Genomic DNA, 20,991 nt, shown 5'->3' with positions numbered 1-20,991 from the left:
TTCTACTGCACTAGTGAAGGGAGCGTCTCCGCCCTCCTCCTCACTACATACTTTTGGTTCTTTACCTATACTATCATCCAGTTAGCTGAGTGCTCCCGCTGAAAGCTAACTTTCTACTGCACTAGTGAAGGGAGCGTCTCCGCCCTCCTCCTCACTACATACTTTTGGTTCTTTACCTGTACTATCATCCAGTTAGCTGAGGGCTCCCGCTGAAAGCTAACTTTCTACTGCACTAGTGAAGGGAGCGTCTCCGCCCCCCCTTTCACTGCATACATTGGTTCCTTGCCTGTTCTATCGTCCAGTTAGCTGAGTGTTTTCGTTCAAACTAACTGTTACGGCGTTAGTGAAGGGAGCGTCTCCGCCCCCCCCTCTCACTACATACAATTGTTTCTTTACCTGTTCTATCGTCCAGTTAAGCTGAGTGGTTTCATTCAAGCTAACTGTTACGGTGCTAGTGAAGGGAGCGTCTCCGCCCCCTCTCACAGCTCACAATTAGTTCCTGTTCTATCCTCCAGTTAGCTGAGTACTCTCGCTCAAAGCTAACTTGCTACAGTGCTAGTGAGGGAGTGTCTTCGCTCCCCTCTCACGGCGCACAATTAGTTCCTGTTCTATCCTCCAGTTAGCTGAGTGCTCTCGCTCAAAGCTAACTTGCTATAGGGCAAGTGAAGAGAGTGTCTTCGCTCCCCTTTTCACTGCACACAGTTGGTTCCTGTTCCATCCTCCAGTTAACTGAGTGCTCTCGCTCAAAGTTAACTTGCTACAGCGCTAGTGAAGAGAGTGAATCCGCTCCCCTCTCCCTGCACACAGTTGGATGCCCGTTCCAGCCTTCAGTTAGCAGAGTGCTCTCGCTTAGGCTAACTCGCTGCGGCGCTAGTGGAGAGAGTATTCCGCTCTCCTCTCACGGCATAAACCCATTAACTGACTTAATTTTTTCTCACTCCAGTTAGCAGAGTGCTCACGCTCAAGCTAACTACTATTGTGCTCACTCCCCTCCACGGCATATTTGTTTCCTGGCCAGTTATTTACAGGCAGCTGAGTGCTCTAGCTATCGCTAGGTCTAACGGCTCCAACACCTGTATGGCTCCTCTTTAACCAGAGGATGGCCATGACCTTTGCCCCTCTTGTCTTGGCCTCGAGCATCTGAGGGAGGGCCTTTCGGAGGACCCGTGCATGAATTGCACCATCATGCCTCGTGCGGTAAGAGCTGCCGAGGTTGAACTACTGACTGAGGGTGGCCTTCCCCCCGCACAGTCGACTCCAGCCCAACCTACCCATCCTAGGCGTTGGGCCGCAGAGGCTGCAGGTGCACCGCCCAAGAAGAGGACTAAGCCTGATAGGCTGTTCTCCAGGGTGGACCTACTCACTACTGAGCTAGCCCAGATGAGGTCACTCCTCTTGGCTCTCCATTCCCGAAACAGCGCCTGCCAGTGCGTTCTTTAGGCGCACTCCGGCACCCGCCACCCGCACTGTTCCTCCCTCTTGTGAGTATCTGAGGGAGTTGCATGCATGCTGGAGGGACACTAAGGCTCTTTACAGTCTTACGTCCGATGGCCGAGCCTTGGTAGCCATGCAGGATGCGGCAAGAGTTGGCCTTGACCACACGCCGGCTGTTGAGCCTACAATTGCTTCCCTCATAGTTTCCCCTGACGAAGCCCTGAGGTCGGAGGCCAGGTGCCCTCGACTCCAATGTCGGGTCACTGATGACCTGCTCACTAAGGTTTACGATGCAGCGGCACGCATGGGCCGTGTAGGCACCTCATGCTCGCCCTCTCAGCTTCCCTGCAGCAGGATGCTCTTAGCGCTTCCTTAAATCAAGGGTACAAGCTTCAGTTCCGACGCTGGCCCCAGTCTTCAGCCGGGTCAAAATGACCACCATAAGCGACCCGGCAAAATAAATCGCCCTAAACCAGGAGCTGTCAGTCCTCCTTGCCAAGGGTGCAATCGAGCCTGTGGACCCCATCTCACAGTCCGGGCTTCTACGCGACCTACTTCCTGGTAAGGAAGAAAGGCGGTGGACTTCGCCCAATCCTCGATCTGAGGAGACTCAACAAGTTCCTAAGGATTTTACCTTTCCATGTGCTGAGCACAGCGGACGTTCTTCGTACCGTGGCCAGGGGGGAATGGTTCACGTCCGTCGACTTGAAGGACGCTTATTGTCATGTGCCTATTGTGCCTCATCACAGGCAGTTTCTTCGCTTTGCCTTCAGAGGTCGTCATTTCCAGTTCAGGGTGCTCCCATTTGGACTCTCCCTCTCTTGGACGACTGGTTAATCTGTGCACCATCCCGGTTACAGACGATCCAGGACACGGCTCTCCTTCTCTCTCATGTCGCCCGGCTAGGCCTCAAGGTGAACATGGAGAGGAGTTGTCGGAACCCCTCTCAGAGCCTAACCTTCATTGGGGTGGCTCTGGACACAGTCACTCAACCAGCGAAAACAGTGTTCTCGCCCCCACTCCTGGTAGACGTGATGCTTTATTCTAGCAGCAGCCGACTGGATAAACCGTCCTGCTAAAACTTCTTGTTTTTTCCAGCTAGGTGAAGGCAGTGCTCTCGCTCCCGCTCCCTCTGCTGGTAACATGGGTGTAGTTACATCCCTTTTGTGTTCGGCGAGTAGGAGCGTTGCTCTACTCTTTCCGTTCAGCAGGTAGCTGGTGAAGGCTGTGTTGTCGCACCCCGCTCCCGCCTACGCTGCATCTGGCATTCGTTATTAACTCAACCAGTGAGGGCGGTGTTCTCGCCCCCGCTCCTGATAGACGCGCTGCTTCATTCTAGCAGCAGCTGCCTGGCTAGGCTGTCCTGTTAAACTTCCTTGTTTAACCCAGCTAGGTGCGGACCTGTCCATCTGCATACGCATCCATTGGCGTCTCCCCAACAGGAAGGACCTCTTGTCTCAGTTGGAGGGTCGGATGTGGCACCCCGACCCCTGCCACCTCCAGCTGTGGGTCTGGCCACTGGGCCCGACCCACTGCTGAGCGACTGCATAGAGTCTGTCAGGAAGACTATTCTCAAATGCTAGGGCACAACCTACTCGTAGGCAGTACGAAAACAGGTGGAAACTGTTTTTTGACTGGTGCCAAGGGCGAAATGAGGACCCAGCATATTGCTCGGTACCTACGACCCTTGAGTTCCTTCAGTCCCTCCTGGACGACGGCCGGTGTCCCGCTACCGTCAGGGTGTATGTGGCTGCTATATCAGCTCAACACGCAAGGGCTGACAACAGCACAGTGGGGAGCCATAGGCTGGTATCCCTCTTTTTAAAGGGGAGCTCTGAGGCTTCGCCCCCCGAATATCCCAAGGGCCCCTACATGGGACCTGCCCTTGGTGCTGGATGCCCTATGCTTGCCTCCTGTTGAACCTTTGTTACAGGCAGAACTGAAGTGGCTCTCAGCTAAGACTGCTTTCCCTCTTGCCATCACTTCGGTAAAACGTGTAAGCGAGCTTCAGGCCTTGTCTGTGAACAGCTCGTGTCTGAGGTGGAACTCGGATGGCTCAGGTGTCACCTTATGGCCGAACACAGCGTTCCTCCCTAAGGTGCTGGCACGCTCTCATTTTAATCGGCCTATCCAGCTGGCACGGTTTGACCCCCCATCAGGAGAGGGGGAAGAGAGGTCGAGACTCCTATGCCCGGTGCGGGCCCTTAGAGCTTATGTCCAGACTACCGCTGACATGCGTCAGTCTGAGCAGCTCTTTGTGTGTTACGGTGGTCCTAGAAGGGGCTGTGCGCTCTCAAAACAGCGCTTGTCCCACTGGATCGTGGACGTCATTGCCCAGGCATACAAGGCGAATGACCGTCCCTTGCCACCTAGAGTAAAGTGCCACTCTACCAGGAGTGTCTCCACATCATGGGCGACCTGGAGAGGTGTGCCCCTGGAGGACATATGTGCTGCGGCCACATGGGCATCTCCGAGCACATTCGCCAGATATTACAGGGTGAATGTTGCCGCCCCTCACCCGCTGGGTGTGGTCCTCCTGCAGAGTCCGTCTAGGCCATCCTTATAGGTGAGTATTCAGACTTCCTCGTGACTCTGTTGATATAGGTCATCCAGTGCTAAAGCACCGCCTCTGGCGGTCAGTAAGTATGAAATAGAACGATAGTTACGTATGTAACTACGGTTCTATGAATACTGGATGACCGCCAGAGTTCTTGGTCACTCGGAATTTCGTGTTTCTGCGAGAAGATTCCATAGGACTGAGCCCGTTGACAGCACCGGAACTTATACCTTCCGGTGTCATACGGGGTCACACGTGACTTTGTTGATATAAATATTCGACCTACGCATGCGCGAGACAGAAGATATCCAGTGCTAAAGCACCGCCTCTGGCGGTCATCCAGTATTCATAGAACCGTAGTTACATACGTAACTATCGTTTTATATTCCAGAGAAACAGAAGAGAAGAAATCAGACCTCAGGAAAAGTACAATTCCTGCTTTCAAATCTTAATTTAGTCAAAGTATTTGCAATATTTACTTAAAGTGCCAAAAATAACAGTATATAAAGTTCTTTGTGTGTAAAATGTTTTTGGATTGATATTTCTGCTGCAATAATGCATATGTGTAAAGACCTTACAGTAGCATAAGAAGTAGGATAACTTTTTTTAAACATAAAGGAACACTTCATTCCTTCAGTAGAATCACTAAATTGGGAATACATGTTATTTGACTGGACAGCAAGGGTAGGAAAGATGTAATCGGAAAAGTAACCAAAGCTGTCATTATGTTTTTCAGTAAAAAGTACAACATTTGCTTCTGAAATGTAGCAGAGTACAAGTATAAAGTTGCATTAAATGCAAAAACTCATGTACACAATTTGTACGTTCTATCTATCCTCTACTAAAGATAGAAAAAAGGTTTTAAAGTGTTGGTCAGTGTTTGCCAGCAGGAGGAATAAGAGCAAGTGAACCACTAGGCTACCATACAGAGCTTGAAGAAGGTAATAATCCAGTTTTAATTTCAAACCAACTATTTCCATTAGGAACATTCTTGGATGCCATTTATCTTCATGTGTTATTAAGCGAAGGGATGATTTAGGTATCATGTTGTGAGGCCCATCAGCGGGGCCAGGTCACCGGGACCTCCAGCCCACCACAGCACGGCCCGCACCGCTGCACTGCTGACAGATGCTCTTCTCTCTTTATTACTCTTTCTCTGCTCAATTTGGCTTTTTCGGGGTTTTGTGACGGATATCCACAAGTTGATCTCAACAAAGGCACCAATGCATATCAGAGCTGCGCACGGTGAAGCTTAGAAAAAGAAATAAAGACAAATCATCTCCATCTGCAAGACTCAAAATGCGTCACGAACATCAAACCCTCCCATCAGCCCCCTGTGTTGTGAAACTTTCCCATCCTACATTTCCACTACGCAATGAATCAAATCCTGCTGCGACCTGCCAAGAAAACCCTGTCTGTTATAAAATACAGTAACTAAATATATAAATTGAAGAGTTACCAAAAACGTGTGTATGTAAAGAGTTAGGGGAGGGGGGGGAATAAAGCAAGTAGAGGGAAGGAGTGATCTACTGGTTGACAAGTGTGAAAACACAGCAGCACACACGTATTATTTCTTGTATCTTATTCCTCATCCAGCACTCTTTAGTATTCAGATCCCCTCTATACCAGCGCCAGGATCAGAATCTGCTGAGCACTAACAATATGCATGGTTGCCGAAGCAACGGCGTGACCTGGGAGGGATCCAGCTTAATTGTTGTGCCTCGAGTACGTACCACGAATCCCAAAAGCTGTATCATCCCGAGTCCAACCAGAAGTGTTTCCCTCACTGATGTCAGGAGCGTCCCGTCCCCTCCTGGGGGGGGGGGGGGGGGGGGCAGGCAGGGTCATGAGGTTCACTTTGTCTTTAGGTCTGAATACTACAAAGCCAATATACTGCGTGAGATGGGAGGGAATCAGGGGATAGCTAGATAGCTTTGTTAATACATCATATTAATGCTAACCAATGCTTTATAGATCTGTTATAAGCCATTAAAGGGACAGTTCAACATTTTGGGAAAGAACTGAGCTGGATTCAGACATACAAAACGTAGGCTAATTAACTTATTGAAGGATATATAGGCATGGCTTCAATCATTTTTATTTAACCAGCTATATACACCTCTATCATTTTTTACATTATCAACTAATCGAACTATATTTACTATATAGTGTATATACTATATGTATTTATATTTGTTACTTCTAATACAAATCTTTCAAGTGTTAAGATGTAATAGTTCATTGCTTTTGGTGAGGGCGTTCTTTCATCAATATGCAATTTTCTTGAACCAGTGCATAATGGTCTAAAAACGAAGAAAGTATTGTTTATCATAATTATTTCTTAAACCTTATGTCGTACGCCAAAAGTTGTTATGACTGCTCTATTATTACAATGTCAAACCCCTTTGTTATATCCATCCAGAAAGACAAGTATAAAAAGGATAATTTGTGGGTTTAAGGTTCATTTCTCTACATGTTAAGGTTGAAGAATGAAGATACAAGCTGGACATATAGGGAACAATCAGGGAAATATCAGGATGCATTTTCCCAACAAGTCTGACCTAAAAACAAAGGTTCTTCTAAAAAAGCAAAGCAAGTCAACCCAATAGTAAGGTTCTAAATGCTTGCGAGACAACACAAAATAAAACCGATTGAGGTATTTTCCGAGGGATGGTTGACAGATTTATGTGGCATCTTCTGGTCTGGCAAGGGATCACAACCATTGAAACATTAGCGAGAACATGATCACAAACAAGGCAGAAGCTAGACTCAAGAGTGCTCCAAGCTAAATAAAAACTGGAAGACCAAGGTGACCTAGCAAAGCACTCAGACTGAGGAGTTGAGGATCCACTTCATGCCAAACACAAGGAATGACGAAGGTTTATGTCCCACAAGGGAGAAAGAGGAACAACTAATTACAGAGCAAGGCCAGCTGTTTCCTCCTTGTTTCAGGGTTCATTCCAGTTTCCTTCTCAATTCATCTTTCCTCGTTTACTCGACTTGAAAGACGTCCCAATTTCTTAAATGTGATCAGAAGGTCAAAATCGAGGCTGCCAGAGACGAGCGTTAATCACAACACCTGTGTAAATGCTCTGCCCCCAACTGGCAACATTGCATACAATTACATATTTGCTATTATTTTAACATGGTGTCCATTTAATCTCATGAATACCAAGAGATGGATGAATAATTTTCAATAAACAAACTGAGTTGAAGAGGGTTTATTTCGGGTTAAGCCCATTGATGTCTGATACAGCTATTGCAGACTTTATAGTAAGATAGTCTAGCATGTCCTGATTTGTTAGAGCAAAGATTTGTATTTGTCATCCCTCTGGCAAGCGTAAATCCCAAAACATTGATTTATTTCTTCTAAAAGAACAACATTTGTGTAGCCAGCACATGAAAACAGCTGGTTTGATGGTTTTTAATGTTCCCAAGCATGACAGCTGCTTTCTCTGGTGAGCCATCTTCAATATAACTTCTTCAATTATCCACAATAAATAAATGGGTTTCTCATATTCTAATAAGCCATCATGTAAGAAGTTCTTAATGTTAATAAATCATTATTGATACTGAAGGTTGCTCACTTTCTAGTAAGCCAACAGTATACGACTAAAAAGTGACGGAGCACTGCGATCTCTGTTTGGCTCATCGATACCAACAGTCTCTTAATTCTGGGAAAAGCATTGCACAACAAAGCAGCCGTGAGATTTAATCAAACACCAGCCTCAAAGAGCTCTAATCCCCGTCTTTGTTTCCCCACATATTATGCTGCTCATTATTTTTTATTTGCTCTCTTTTTGTTGAGCCCGGGCTTAGAGTTGGCAGGGCCGCTGAAGAATTATCCGAGAAGGGAGATTAGGAGAAAGTTGGTGAGGAGTTTTTAAGGCGATCTGATCTCTCTTTCATCCATTTCACTGTTTGTTGTTAGTCCACACACGGCTAAAGAGATCCAAACTGTTTGTGAGGCTTCATTCAGGTTATATTGAGGGTAACGGGAGGCAGTCACATCTGAGGACCCGTTTCCAGGAAAGGTGAGTTTATATGATCTCCAAGATGGATCAAATATTGTAGAAATCATCTCCAAAGATGAGAATTCAATTGTGTTGCTATTCTGCTCATCAGCCATCAGATGGTGTTGTTGAGTCACTGGAAGGAAACGAAGGCGGAAAGTGGCTCAGTGAGCAGTTCAAGTGTCCTCTGAAGGAGCTCCTATACTCTTTGGAAATCCTTCAGTGCAGATGAAAATGGCATCCTTACACATCTCTGTGTTACATGCAGCTGCTCGGGCACCACTTGCACCTGAAGCACAGCAAACGGAGAGAGTGGAACCACATTGGACTTGTTCAAACAAAAGTGCGGAGCAGGAGAGCAGTAGCATGTTATGCTTTGTGGACGGTGGTTAACGCGTCCCGTCCAAGAAATATACAGGGCTGACGAACCGGTTTGAAAGAGTGGAGGTCTCCACGGTCTCCACCTGCTATGTTCTGTCGCACAGAGGCGATGCTGTACAATACAACCTAGTGTTTCAGCTGCCTTGTACATTAATAAAGTACAATAAATGCCTCTGTTAGACGGCAGAGTATGAATGCACACTGCAAGATTAAGTTCATCTGTGGAAACGAGTGATCAGCTGTCACCTAGAATGATTCATGATCAAGTTAATTAAATAAATGCCCTCTGCAGTTTAGCGGCCATGCGACGGCCTTGAAAGTGGAGATGGTGGTTTCTCACACATTGCATTCCTGTGACAGTACAATGAGTCTTTGTGTAGCCGAAGAGGAATTGCAAGTTTCTGCCAAATGATCCCTTGTCTTCCATGTTTGGTCTGCGGAGCATTGATAATTATACCCCAAGGTAAGGTGATGCGCATCTCTTCCTCTCCCTGCATCCTCATGACCTGCTCACTCTGCATGGCCTGGGGTTGACCTGAGATGGCCCCAATGCTTCCCAAAGCTCTTCCTATGATTACACCTACAACCCCGGCCTTATCTAACAGCTGGAACACGGCCAGACCTCCTAGTTTTACATTTTAACCTTCCTGTGGATCTTCATGTCTGTGGTAGGTGGAACAGCTTGTAAAAATATATATTATTGATATGATTTAGAGTCGTATCATTGATATAGAACACCTGTAGTGCAACGATCATGTTGACTGGTGAAGGGGAGAGTTGGCGCCGACCCCTTGATGCATTCCTTTCAGCTCTTTTGGAAGGACACAACAGACAGGTGATAAAACTTGCTCTTAAGAAAAAAGTGAAACGAGCTCTTGATCTGTAGCTGACCTGAATCTGAAATGAGAAAGAACAAAGCTCAAACTTGCAGCCAATCCATTAAATTCCATACAAACTCTGTAGATACTAGGAAAAAATATTTAGTTTATTGAACAGAATAGAAAACACTTAGTTGGACATAGTTGGGTTATCTAACATGGAAGGTGCAGTACAGATGTCTACATTTCAGTCATCCAAAAGCAGAGTTTCCTGTCGCTGCCGATCACGCAGAGCGGGAGCGTGCGGTGCCAGCTGAGGCCCGATCCCACTGTGGCAGATCCAATAGTAACCGGCTGAAACGAGATCAGTTTGTGACATGAGATTGGAGCTGTGAAGAACAGTAAAAACAAGTGATCATAACAGTAAAAAGCCTATTGCTCACCTGCGGGTGACCAAGATGGTGGATAAATAATTGACTACAGATCTTTCCCGGACATCCAGTGGTGGCAAAGAGGTTTTGATTGGCTCGAGACCACCTAAGGACGGGTAAAACATGTCTTTAAATGTCATCACACATGACAACTAAATCAAACGTTTGGAATTTTACTTGAAATGTTTGTACATAAAAACAAACCCATATGAATATGTGTTATCTTATCAGAGTAGGCCAGGAGGGACTTTTTAAAATCTTTTTCCAGTAAGTGACAAATAGTTACCGCTAAGAACACCTATGTGCTCATAATTTGTCAAGAATGTATGCATGAGCCTATAAAACACTGGGGAAATCAGTTGAAAGAATATGTTACTTGGTGAAAATGGATGAAAAAAGCAAAAAGAAAGCCTTACAACAGTTAAAAAATAGAGAAGAAATAAATGTTTCTTACTTGAATAACCTTGCTTTATCTATGTGAGCTGGTCGTTTTTCCTGGGGGTAACTGCAAAGAGTAAAAACAATGTTTAAAGCACATCTCATCCTATAGTGCACCATAACTAAACCAATTCATCATCATATTTCCCACATTCCCCTAGTTACCTGGAGCGAGTTATGTCCCAGATGAGCCAGTCGTTGCCGGCCACAGCCCCCACTTTGATGGTGTTTGTGAGGCACCAGTCTGCGGACATGAGTGGGGACTGACCACAGTCCAGGGACAGAATGGCCTGCTGGGTAACCAGGTCATAGAAGCGAATAGTTCCCTTCTTCTCTGCCACCATTAACTGGAGCAAAACAGACGGGTCAATTAAACAATCATTATAGTTCATGTTTCTGCTGTGGGTGAATCCCCAGCATCCATTACAGCTCTGTCTGGACTACAGTCATTAGAAGATTTTGATTTACAGGAAATAATGTGCAATATGAAAGACATAATACATTATCATTTTGAATTAAACATATACCTGTGTCACTTCTCATAGATTTTCAAAATACAAGACACAAATAACTAAGTTTATAGTTAACTGTTTTAATAATCTTGCCCTTTCACATTGTTACTGCACATATCTAATTTGTATTCTATTTTATTTCAATTTGTACAGGTATACCTATATTCCATCCATATTCAATGTAAATATTGCTATATTTTAATGATATTATAGTTCTCTTAAAATAGTTTTTTTATGTATGTATGTTTATGTATGCACCAATAACACCAAGACAAATTCCTATGTGTTAACCTACTTGGCAATAAACCTGTTTCTGATTCTGATTTATTTTGAATGGCGGCAGGCAAAATGGGCTTCTACCAATCAGAGAACTGGTTCGATTCTCAGCCCTTGTCGTTGACATGAAGTAGCGTCCTTGGGCAAGATACTTAATCCCGAACTTGGGTATTTTAGTCACTTTGGATAAAAGCCAAAAATAAACAACATGTCATGTAAATGCAAAGCAGGCTTTTGCCTTCAGACAAAGCAAGAGATGCTAAATGTTGATAAAGGAAGTGAAATCAACAACCTTATCAAACATATAATCTAATTTCCTGGATTTCATTGTGCTTTAAACATTGATTGCTAGTTTATTTTGAGCCTTATGGAAAGCGTCTACAAATCAATATTGCATTAGAGGACATTTCACAGAGTAATTTACATTTTATGTTTGATCAGAATCTTAACTGTGCTCGTTTGACCAGTCACAAAATGAATGATGCCTGAATGAGGATGCCTAGTCAAAACGAATCTAGGAAGGCCAAATCACCGGACCTCTCTTCTAATAGTCACCTAGCTTTAGACACTGAGACACCTACATTGCATTTTTCACAAGTCACAGTTCACCTTAGTTGACACCTGATCTGTCTGAATAAATTCTGCAGTTCAAAAGTTTGACCTCAGAATACGAGCATGTTTCTGAAGCAAAGCCCTCTTACCTTAAAGGCTTCTTCTGGGTGCCAGCACACACTGATGCCAGGGGAGCGAAGTCTGAGAGTCGTGCTTTCATTTCCATCCAGGTCCCACACCCTGTAGAGATAAAGATGAGCATTAAAATACATATACAATTGTATGACCTAGTATGCTTCGAGTGAACTGTTACTGACATTATATTAGCACAACAATTGTATTCAAACTGAAAGAGTGAGCATTCTTTAAAAGTACAGTTTGTTACCAGCTTCACAAAGACCTGAGAACTACATGTTGGTTTTTTAAATCAGTTCTCATTAGTATTGTCCCGGATTGATTAGACTTGAAGTGTGAACCGCTCTTGGCAAAAAATCTAAAACAAAATCCACTAGCTCTTAATTAACAACAAAGATGGGGTTTTAAAGCACTTCCAAAAATAGCATCAGTGTTGCAGCCACCCTGGGAGGCTCACAGAATAACTGAGAAGTGTTCACCTATTCCCAAGGTTTCATTTTTGGTGGAGTTTGAAACAAAATAACATAGTCCAAACGGCCTAAATGTAACACATCCAGCCTTGATCCAGCAGATATAATCTGACGCTTGCTTGTTGCATGCCAGTCATCTACAAGGTATTTCATGGTTTTTCAGGGAAAAGGGGCTTTTTCCCTCAGATCTGTGAAGACAGACAGACTAATGCTGGAATCCTCTTTCAGGAAAAAAGCCAGCTTCACATTACATTGAGCTATGATAGCATGGGGCAGGAGGGGGAACATCACCCTTGCCTGAGTCGACGTTACGCTCCACTCACATTACAGAAAATGTTTCGCTGTGGGCGGCCGGCTGCCATTCAATTTCTGTGAGAACATAGAGGGCAGCAGGATGGACGTCAGTTAAGGAAGATCAGCGGAGAAAAGTTGAAAAGCTTTGTGCAAATAAAGGGGGCTTCTAAACCAAACCAAGATTTAAGGCTTGTGTGAGGAATATGACCAGTCGTAATTTAAATAATAGTAGATCTAAATAAGACCCATGATAGCAAAAGCAGCTGAGAAAGACCACGGATGTAATGAATCAGCTGGATGGAGGGAACACTGGGTCCTGAGACCACATCTGAATGAGAAGAAAAGGTGGGGACGAGGCCACAGGGGTGGGGGGGCTGCAAGTGTTTCTGGGAATATTAAACAAACGCTTGAGAAGCTCAGGAAGCCGCTGACTGATGAGATCATGCAAGAAACATTATTTAATAAAGCCCAAAATGTACCCCCAAAGATTATCTAAATGTCAAATGTGTTGTTAGAGAGATTGATGTCCTCAGTGGTGCGGTGTAGAGGAGGATATGCCCCGTCTCAGATGAAGAGCTCAGTAAACACTCAACTTTTCCTGTCTCATCTCCCTGCAGCAGGACAGAGCCCCGTGGAACTCTGCGAGTCTTTTCTCTGCCCGTGTGCAGACTCAGCCAGAGGCTCCATAAGTGAGACTGAGCAGGAAAAAAGGAGAAAAAGCCCCAGACCACACCAGCAAAACAAGGACTAAACCCTATTCTTTCAAACCCAGAGGCCAAGCAGAGCTCAATTGCACGCTACACCACCATCGGCCAAACTGTGGTTGACCACTCTGCCCTTCAAACGGAGAGCCCCGGCCCCCCACAAAAACATAACCTCCGCCAAACGAGGTGAAAGACATGAGACACGAAAAACACGCATGACCGCTTCTGATAAAACACTGCGTAATTGCATAACACTACATCAAGCAATAACACTCCGCGTCCATGTACAACAGAGTTGAAAAGGACATCTGAAGTCCTGTATTGTGTTATCTCAGTGAGAAAACAGCGTTACGGTTTGTCAATGTTTCCCATAAGTGGAGGAAACGGGAAATGCCGTTAGCACTGCAGGATCTGATTTATCGTAGAGAGCCGAGTAAATAATCGGAGGTGACTCTCTGGAGGGAGCGAACTGGAAGAGGCAAACAATATAATCCCATCACAGTGCCTCGCAGGGTGGATGTTTGCATCAGCATCTTTTAAAACTGGACCTGCTCGACATTTGAGTTTGACAGTCTAACATCCTCAGTTTTAAGAAAATGCCAAACTTCTACTGTTGAAAGAGTGAAATAAATCATTTGACATATTTATTGGGGTGGCTTGTTTTCACCAACACACCTGGCAAGGTCAGTGATCAAGTTTAGGCAACGGGATAGAGCAGTCATCTCTAACAAAGTGTATTTGAAGGGCTCAGTCTAAGCGAATAAACAAACAAGGTGATTAATAACTTAAATATAGTGATGCATATTATATTCCCTTTGGGCTAATACATCTCCCTTAATCCTACAAAGTAGTGCTTAAAGGAGGAAGATAAACACATTCATATGATTAACAGTTTGATGATTACAGTTTAAACAGATGGCTAAAAGCTAAGGAAAATGCTTGACATAGCTACAAATATATAAATAATGGCTAAAACATCCAGCTTTTACCACACCAACATCAACCATTAATGACATATTCATTGTATGAAAAATGTTGTTAAAATATCTATGTTTTTATAACTAGTCATATTTAATAACATCCAGTCAATAATCTGTTTTTAAATATGTGTATCAAGGGTAGTGTTAATGAAGGGCAGGTAACTAAGTACATCTAGTATTTGTTTTTCCCTTACCTTTCATATATACTTTTGTTAGCTTAGAGAAAATGATTGGACTTTTTACTCTACTTCGTTTGGCTGACAACTTTAATACTGAAGTAAGGTTTTGAATGAAGGACTTTAACTCATAGTATTGTTTCAGTGTGGTGTTATTACATTTACTTAAGGAAAGGTTCTGAATATTTTTTTCCACCACTGAGGACAGAGTACTTGAGTTCATGAGGGGTACTTCAGTCCAAGAAGGGATGGAAGACACATTGGAAGCATGGATGAGATATCAAGCTGTTGTAATTTCTTTCAATTGCACAACATAAGGGATCAAGAAAAGCGACAGATTATCACTGAGAACAGAACAAAATACTTAAAACCATATACATAATGCAGCATGTGTGCCGTGTCCTCAGTTCATCTGCAAACTCACTCAACCTCAAATCCCCTCAGGGATCCTGCAGTGTCCCCTGGTGATCCCTAGGTGGCACATTTCCCCACAGACTCTCCAGCTGCATCTGCACTGATACTCTGAGATGTTGAGACTACATGAACCGAACTCCCCTGAGGGGGGGGGGGGGGAAGTCTGCTTCCCCACCTAGATGCTGCAGCGTCAGGTTGCATGTTGGCTACAGCCAAGTTCCCACAACTACAGGGGACAGTGATGACAAAGCTAAGCAAACTTATAGTAGAGGCGCCGCTGCCAAACCTAACAGAGTGATGGAGAGGTCAGCAGCATATACATGCAGGCAAACTACCCCCCCCCTCCCTTTCTGCAGGACCAGCTTCCTCCTCTCGTTTGTGTGGGCTGACTAGAAGGTCCTCTCCTGTTAACTTGATCTATCCCTTGTTCCGCCTCTGTCTTCCTCTGGCGTCCCATATTTTCTCAACATGACAGAATTTAAATCTTTCAGCAGATGGAGCACACTCCTGTTTTCTCTGGCCGGTCAGCGGAGGAAGGGGAAGAGGAGAGTGGACGGGAGTGGAGGAGACTCAGAGGGCCTGATGTGGCTGTCAGAGGGTCACCGCTTCATGTGGTCGTGGATGCTATTATTGTTTATGAAAAGGCCACATGGGCTGTATGAGAGTGATGTTGAAATAAATTACTTAACAAAGTCAGGACTGTTCTTACTGTACATGAACAATATGAAAGCAGGGCCCAGCACTGCAGCACAGCTTTGCATGGTGCAGTAGAGGTACTGGGGGGGGGGGGGGGGGGTTGGTGTCCCTGAGCTGACCCTGGTTACTGACACACTTTTTCCCCTCCTCTAGCATTCATTTAAAAGGAAAATGTGGGGCCCCTGTTATAGGCCCCCCGTTAGAGAGGAACATTTTTCTGCAGCTAATTGGATTTCCATATTTAACCAATTAGCTAGAAAAGCTACAAAGCAGCTCTGTGCTTACGCAAAGTCACACCGTAGCATGTTGTGCTTAGCATCATGTTTCACTGTGGAAACACCGTCAGGAGTTTCTGCACCATTAACAGAGAACAGAGCTGAAAATCAGAAGCTGGGAACACACACACCCACACACACACATGGAAATAAAACATTTTGGACCTGCAAGTGTGGTCATCACTGACGGAAGCAATTTGTTTCCCCTCTGTGGGCTCGAACACCAAATGGTTAATGTAGCCGGTGTGGCCCTCCATTACCTAGGAAACAGCACAGAAAAACAAAATGTAAACCAAACAGAAAAGGCATGATCAATACACAGTTAAATAAATTAGCATTTATAGGAAAGTTGTGATTACTACACAGGCTACAGCTACGCTTTCTATGTGCACGGCTACATTTCCTGTATCACTAAGTGCAAAATGTCAGAGCTAAGTAGAGAGACTTTGATGCCAACTGACAAGCGCAGTTCTGGCCAATGTGCTCCAGATGTTGCACTACCTTGACTTCATGCCTATCCTGAAGATCAGAAGTCAGCAGGCGTAGCTTTCTGTCAGCTGCAGCAGTGCAAAATCTACAAAGAGAGAGGAAGAGGAAAGAGAAAGGGAGAATGTGAAAACAAACAAAAGGATAACATCAAAACGGAGTCAGACTGTATGGACACAATGACAGATGACATCTCTTCCTACATGAATGCCTGCGACCGCCTAGACTGACACCTCTGGATGAGTGTCGGTGTGTGTGTGTGGTAGAAACTTGGACAGCGATCAGTAGAAACGCTGCCAGGGAGATTCTAATTGCAAGCTAAGATAAACACGGAGAAAAACAAGATTCCTCACGGCATTTACGCAGGTCTCTGTTGAAAAACCTGTGCGGAGCCAGGCAGAGGACTTTCCCTCTAATCATCGTAGTGTACACCAGTGCCTGCAATTATTCACACAATTACACTAACTCACTTATGACAAGAAAAACACACACATATCACCAGAATAAACAGACAGCGGTTCACACATTTTCAGTCGCAGGCACAGATGGATTTGGCATGATGTCACTACAAACACCCTTAACGTGCTTCGGGGCATTACTGCTACAGTAGATTAGATTATATTAGGATAGGCCTTCTAACCCTACAAATTAGTGTTGTACTTTGGAGAAAAGCATGGAACAAATTCTGGTTGTTTTTGGCTTTTCTTTTTTTTTTTTACTTAAATGTCAAAGCAATTTTCTTTATTGATCTCCAACATGCTTGTAAAATTAAATACCAGTACCAGTTCAGCTTTGCTTTTGTTGAGCAGTGTTATTGTTTTAACAGAAGACAAAGATGAGAGTGTATTCTTTCCGAGGTGATGTCACCACAAAGCACACATCAACAAAGAGACCTGGCAACATAAAGTAAATACAAACTCTTTGGGGAACTTCTTCAGTTGTGAGAAGAATAAATATCTTCTTATCTTTTGCCAAGAGAACGATGAGAATATTGTTGCCACCCTTGTATCTGAAGCTACAGTTAACAGCCGGTTAGCTTAGCATAAAGAATAGAAACAGGAGAAACAGCTGGTCTATTTCTGTGAGTAAAAGCACACATAAGATTGGGTTTGACCCAACTGATGCTACTTCACTTTTTAAGATATCATAGACGTTCCTTTTCTGACATAAAAATTCCCTGACGTTGTTCCACACCATCTTTTTTTAAACCAAAATACTTCCAAATAGCAAATGTAACACTTTTTTTCCAAAACAACTCTTCTTCACTCCTTGTTAGCTTGATTTTCCATTGTATGGTGAGAAAATCTGCTCTAAGGAAAATTGTGATAGGTCAGTTGCTGTGCAGACACAACATGAGTCCAACATGTAATTAAATAAGGCTGTAGCTTGTCAGATGGGGCCGACTGTTTGTCTATGCGATCGGCCATGCCACAGCAGGTTTTTTATTCTCTAACAAGCATTAAATTGGTATATTTAGTGCACAATGGTGGGCTTTATTTGTCAGATGTGACAATGCATGCCTGTAGATTGCAGAATAAATGCTGAAATTACATGAGGTTTTGTGCTGCGTACAATGAATATTTGGAGGAAGATAATTAATATGTGGTGTGTGTCTGGTCTTTGTAGGATTCATTATTCTTCACATATTCCCATTTTAAGCTGCTGTGGTGGATGTTGGCAGCTAAAGCCCCCTCCCCTCATCTCTCTCACTCTTTGGGCCCCTGCTTGAGGCCGGCCGTGAGAACGTTGTACTTTTCCTGGAAGGCACAGCTACGTGCAGATCGAAAGGCGGGATGGAACCTGAGCGGGCAGTCATCAGCGCAATAACATGTGCGCACGTCACAGTGCTGGCTGGAGGGCCGTGTGGAGTAAACCACAGAAGGCCAGGAATTATCGCTGCCTTTCCTTTTCAATTACAGAAAGCCTAAACACCTCCGGGGGGATCGTGGAACCTTCCCATCCACTGCTCCAATTAGGAGGAAACTCTTGCTTTCTAACAATCTACAGTTAGGCTACTTCCCTCCTGTCCAACCGGCCACCTGAAATAACTTGGCTCACATCCTGGCAGCTGCAGCATGACAGTGAGAGGCGGTGATGACTACTTTCACACAACGGCTGCTGTGCTTTCTCCACAACTGCCTCTTGTTCTGGTCAATGGACGAGTGTTCGTGAATAATTATTCTGTTGTGTTAAAGACATAGATGTCAGCTTTCTGATGTGGGAGTGAAGTATGGCTTTTCACTTCCTAGTCCTAATAAAGGTTATGATGACCTCTTACATTACAAGAGGCTCTAGAGCTGCTGATGTCCCACCATGAACACAGTCTTATGTTAAAAGCCAGTTGTGCTAATACAGTTTTATTTAACTTGACCTGAATAATGACAATTTGTCAGCACCACTTTACATAATAAATGAACAATTTAGCCGGTAGAGGGGCAAGTCCATCATAAGTAGGGTTGGTGGTTTAATCTCTAGTTCTATCTGTCAACATGTAAAATGTGAGCAAGAAATGTAACCCCTCACTGATGCATATGTATGGAAAACAATCTGAGAGTCAAATATGCCGCATCAAGGTTCAATAACTGTTTTATGGTAATGCTAAATGCTAAAAAAAAAAGAAAGGATTGAAAAGGAGGTGTGGTAAGCTTTGTTGGGAACAGCTGTGAAGCTGAAAATCTGTCAACTTGCTTTCCTTGTTGTGCACTAAATGAGTCTAGCCACTAAGGAGTAGCAGATTAATTTAGCATGGACAAGACTGTATTCAAGATTAGTCATGAGCGCAGTTGCCAGTATAAGTATAATTTTCTGTCAAGCAGTGACATGTTTTTAAATGTTTGCATTTTCTTCAATGCATCATTATAATGTTCATGCATTGCAATTTTGATGTTGCAACAATTTACACAGCTCCAAAATCTTTAACCATTGTCCTGCACCATGTAACTTGGTAGGGACATCTTATCCACACACCAACAGGTGCTGGAAAAAAGAAGCCATACCTGATAGTGGGTATTCTGTCTAGCCGGGACTCTGGGCTCCAGGCGAGAGCATCGACACGTAATTCATGATGGAAAGCTCGAAGAACATTGAATTCAACTCCCTCAATGTCCATATCCTCCTCCTGTGGGAACAAGTGTGTATTCAGAATATAATATACTGTGCATTACTTTTGGTAAACCAGGATGATTGAGGCTGTGTCTCTAACCTGGAATAGGCAGGTGCCCACAACCACATATTGGTTCCCACCGTAAGCCAGGAGAGAGGCAGATGTACCAGAGCTGAAAGGACTGAATTCAACCACATGAACATAGTCCTCGCATGTCACAGTGTAACTGGGAGTGCGGCTAGAATCCTCCTGCATCCTGCAAACTGGCTTCAACTGTAAAAAATCAGAACAAAGAAAACAGAGAATCGTTTGTCTAATGATCAGCAAACAAATTCTATTCAACACTGCAAAAAAAGCAACATCTGTTAAATTCGTCACCAATGTTCTGCTAATATTTTTTTTAAATGTATAACTAGTGCTACTTCTAGTCATTCCTCCCATTACTGTAACAGGAATCTTTACATAACTATGTGCAGTAATAATTGTACTAATGTAATATACACACTTGTCATATACAGCACTCTACAGTTCAACACTTATTTGTATTTAATAAATAATGCCACTACTCGGTTACAATCTACTTGAATGTGTACTTCTGTGAATTGTAATTATTTTCTATTTTAAATACTATGTGCATGCCTTTTCATATAATAGTGTTCTATTTTCTTCACATGTATCTAAACTTTGCTGTAACAATGTACATTTCCCCTTTGCAGGACGAATAAAGGAATTCTGATTCTGATTAATAAACAAAATATGAATTATTCCGAGCTAATGTAGACTGAAATAACTACTACTATATCAGGGAATAATATAGCTTTGACAACTGTCATAAACTTTGCCACGCCATGTTATCAAGGCAGTCATTCCTTTAATATCTGTGCCAGAATTAGGCCACTGATGTTGCTTTAATGTGATATAGTGCCTTTATTCTTTAGGTCATTCAAAAATGTTATTACTTACAGCTGTCAAACATTAAATAGTTCCTAAATGTCTGAGGAGCAGTACCCTCATAAAATACGAATGCAATGATTGTTGTCAGACCAGACCTAATTATAATATTTACGTTTAATATATTGTATATAGACTCGAGGCATCCATACGCTAGCTGGTGGGTATTGTTACTAAGGTATATCGGCCACCATTAAATTCTGCAAAACAAATTCAAACCCACAAAGCAGTGACATTAGACATGTTTAACTCAGATGTAGATATTACCAGAACAAACCAGAGACCGGCAACGTTACGTCCACAATGAGGCTGGCCGGTTGCTATAAGTAAAAAAGGTAATTTGGTGTAAGGAAAGCTAGCTAAAATGTAACGTTATTTTATGTGAGCTACATAAACGGTGTAGCTTCAGTGTACTTTGTACTAACGCTACACATAACGGTACTGCGACACCGGCTAAAGAGCTAAAACGTGACAGATAACTAATGTTTCAAGTGAACAGCTAGCTAGCAATTAGCAATAAACAGGCTTATATTACCCACTTTTTAATGTAACACTCCGACTAACAGCTTACTAGTTACGTCTAGGTTAAGATAGCATATTCCGGTTCAGAATACATTAAAAGACTGATAAACCTTACCACTTTATTTTCAATAATTTCTTCAAATCAAACGGTGCGCGCGTTTGACATGTTTTCAAGCTGTTTCCGGGTACGACATGGAATGTTCCAATGAATAGAAATGTGAAGGGAGATTTTGCAAAGCTTAAATGAAAATATCTAAATTGTGGTGCAATATATTTGCGTAGGTGAGCTATAAAGTACATGTTTTCCATTTAATTATTCTTTATTTATAATCTACCACATATTTATTAAGAAACAACGCAGTAGAAAAACTTT

The 20,991-nt window shown here is 43.5% G+C and overlaps 1 protein-coding gene across 6 annotated transcripts; it reads right to left on the bottom strand.

Moving 5' to 3' along the window:
• Nucleotides 1-9,349: 9,349 nt before the first annotated feature.
• nup37 (nucleoporin 37) lies at nt 9,350-20,821 on the bottom strand. Of its 6 annotated transcripts, none has more exons than XM_034133560.1 (11): nt 20,734-20,790; nt 20,374-20,416; nt 19,245-19,418; nt 19,039-19,160; nt 16,058-16,130; nt 15,722-15,816; nt 11,562-11,652; nt 10,238-10,419; nt 10,089-10,139; nt 9,647-9,740; nt 9,350-9,557 (listed from the first exon to the last, which is right to left on the bottom strand). In XM_034133560.1, the coding sequence occupies exons 3-11, from the start codon at nt 19,398-19,400 to the stop codon at nt 9,444-9,446; spliced, it is 978 nt and encodes a 325-aa protein (XP_033989451.1). In that variant the 5' UTR covers nt 19,401-19,418; nt 20,374-20,416; nt 20,734-20,790; the 3' UTR covers nt 9,350-9,443. The 6 variants fall into 6 exon arrangements, with proteins under 6 accessions (XP_033989451.1, XP_033989450.1, XP_033989452.1 ...); XM_034133559.1 differs by having other exon boundaries at nt 20,364-20,416; nt 20,734-20,779; XM_034133561.1 differs by lacking the exon at nt 20,734-20,790 and adding an exon at nt 20,636-20,689.
• Between the last annotated feature and the right edge of the window lie 170 nt (nt 20,822-20,991).

The sequence above is a fragment of the Trematomus bernacchii genome, unplaced genomic scaffold (genome assembly GCF_902827165.1).
Source record: "Trematomus bernacchii unplaced genomic scaffold, fTreBer1.1, whole genome shotgun sequence".
Lineage (NCBI taxonomy): Eukaryota > Metazoa > Chordata > Actinopteri > Perciformes > Nototheniidae > Trematomus > Trematomus bernacchii.
The sequence above is the reverse complement of the archived record's forward strand: the minus strand, read 5'-3'. Positions and strand labels throughout refer to the sequence as shown.

Bases quoted from the DNA above. Each gene is read 5' to 3' on its own strand.
- nup37 (XM_034133557.1), bottom strand. From the start codon at position 19,400: ATGCAGGAGGATTCTAGCCGCACTCCCAGTTACACTGTGACATGCGAG. The intron at 19,161-19,244 runs GTTAGAGACACA...TTGTTCCCACAG, and splicing joins TGGGCACCTGCCTATTCCAG to GAGGAGGATATGGACATTGA. The intron at 10,420-11,561 runs GTAAGAGGGCTT...GTTTTGCTCCAG, and splicing joins ACCCAGAAGAAGCCTTTAAG to TTAATGGTGGCAGAGAAGAA.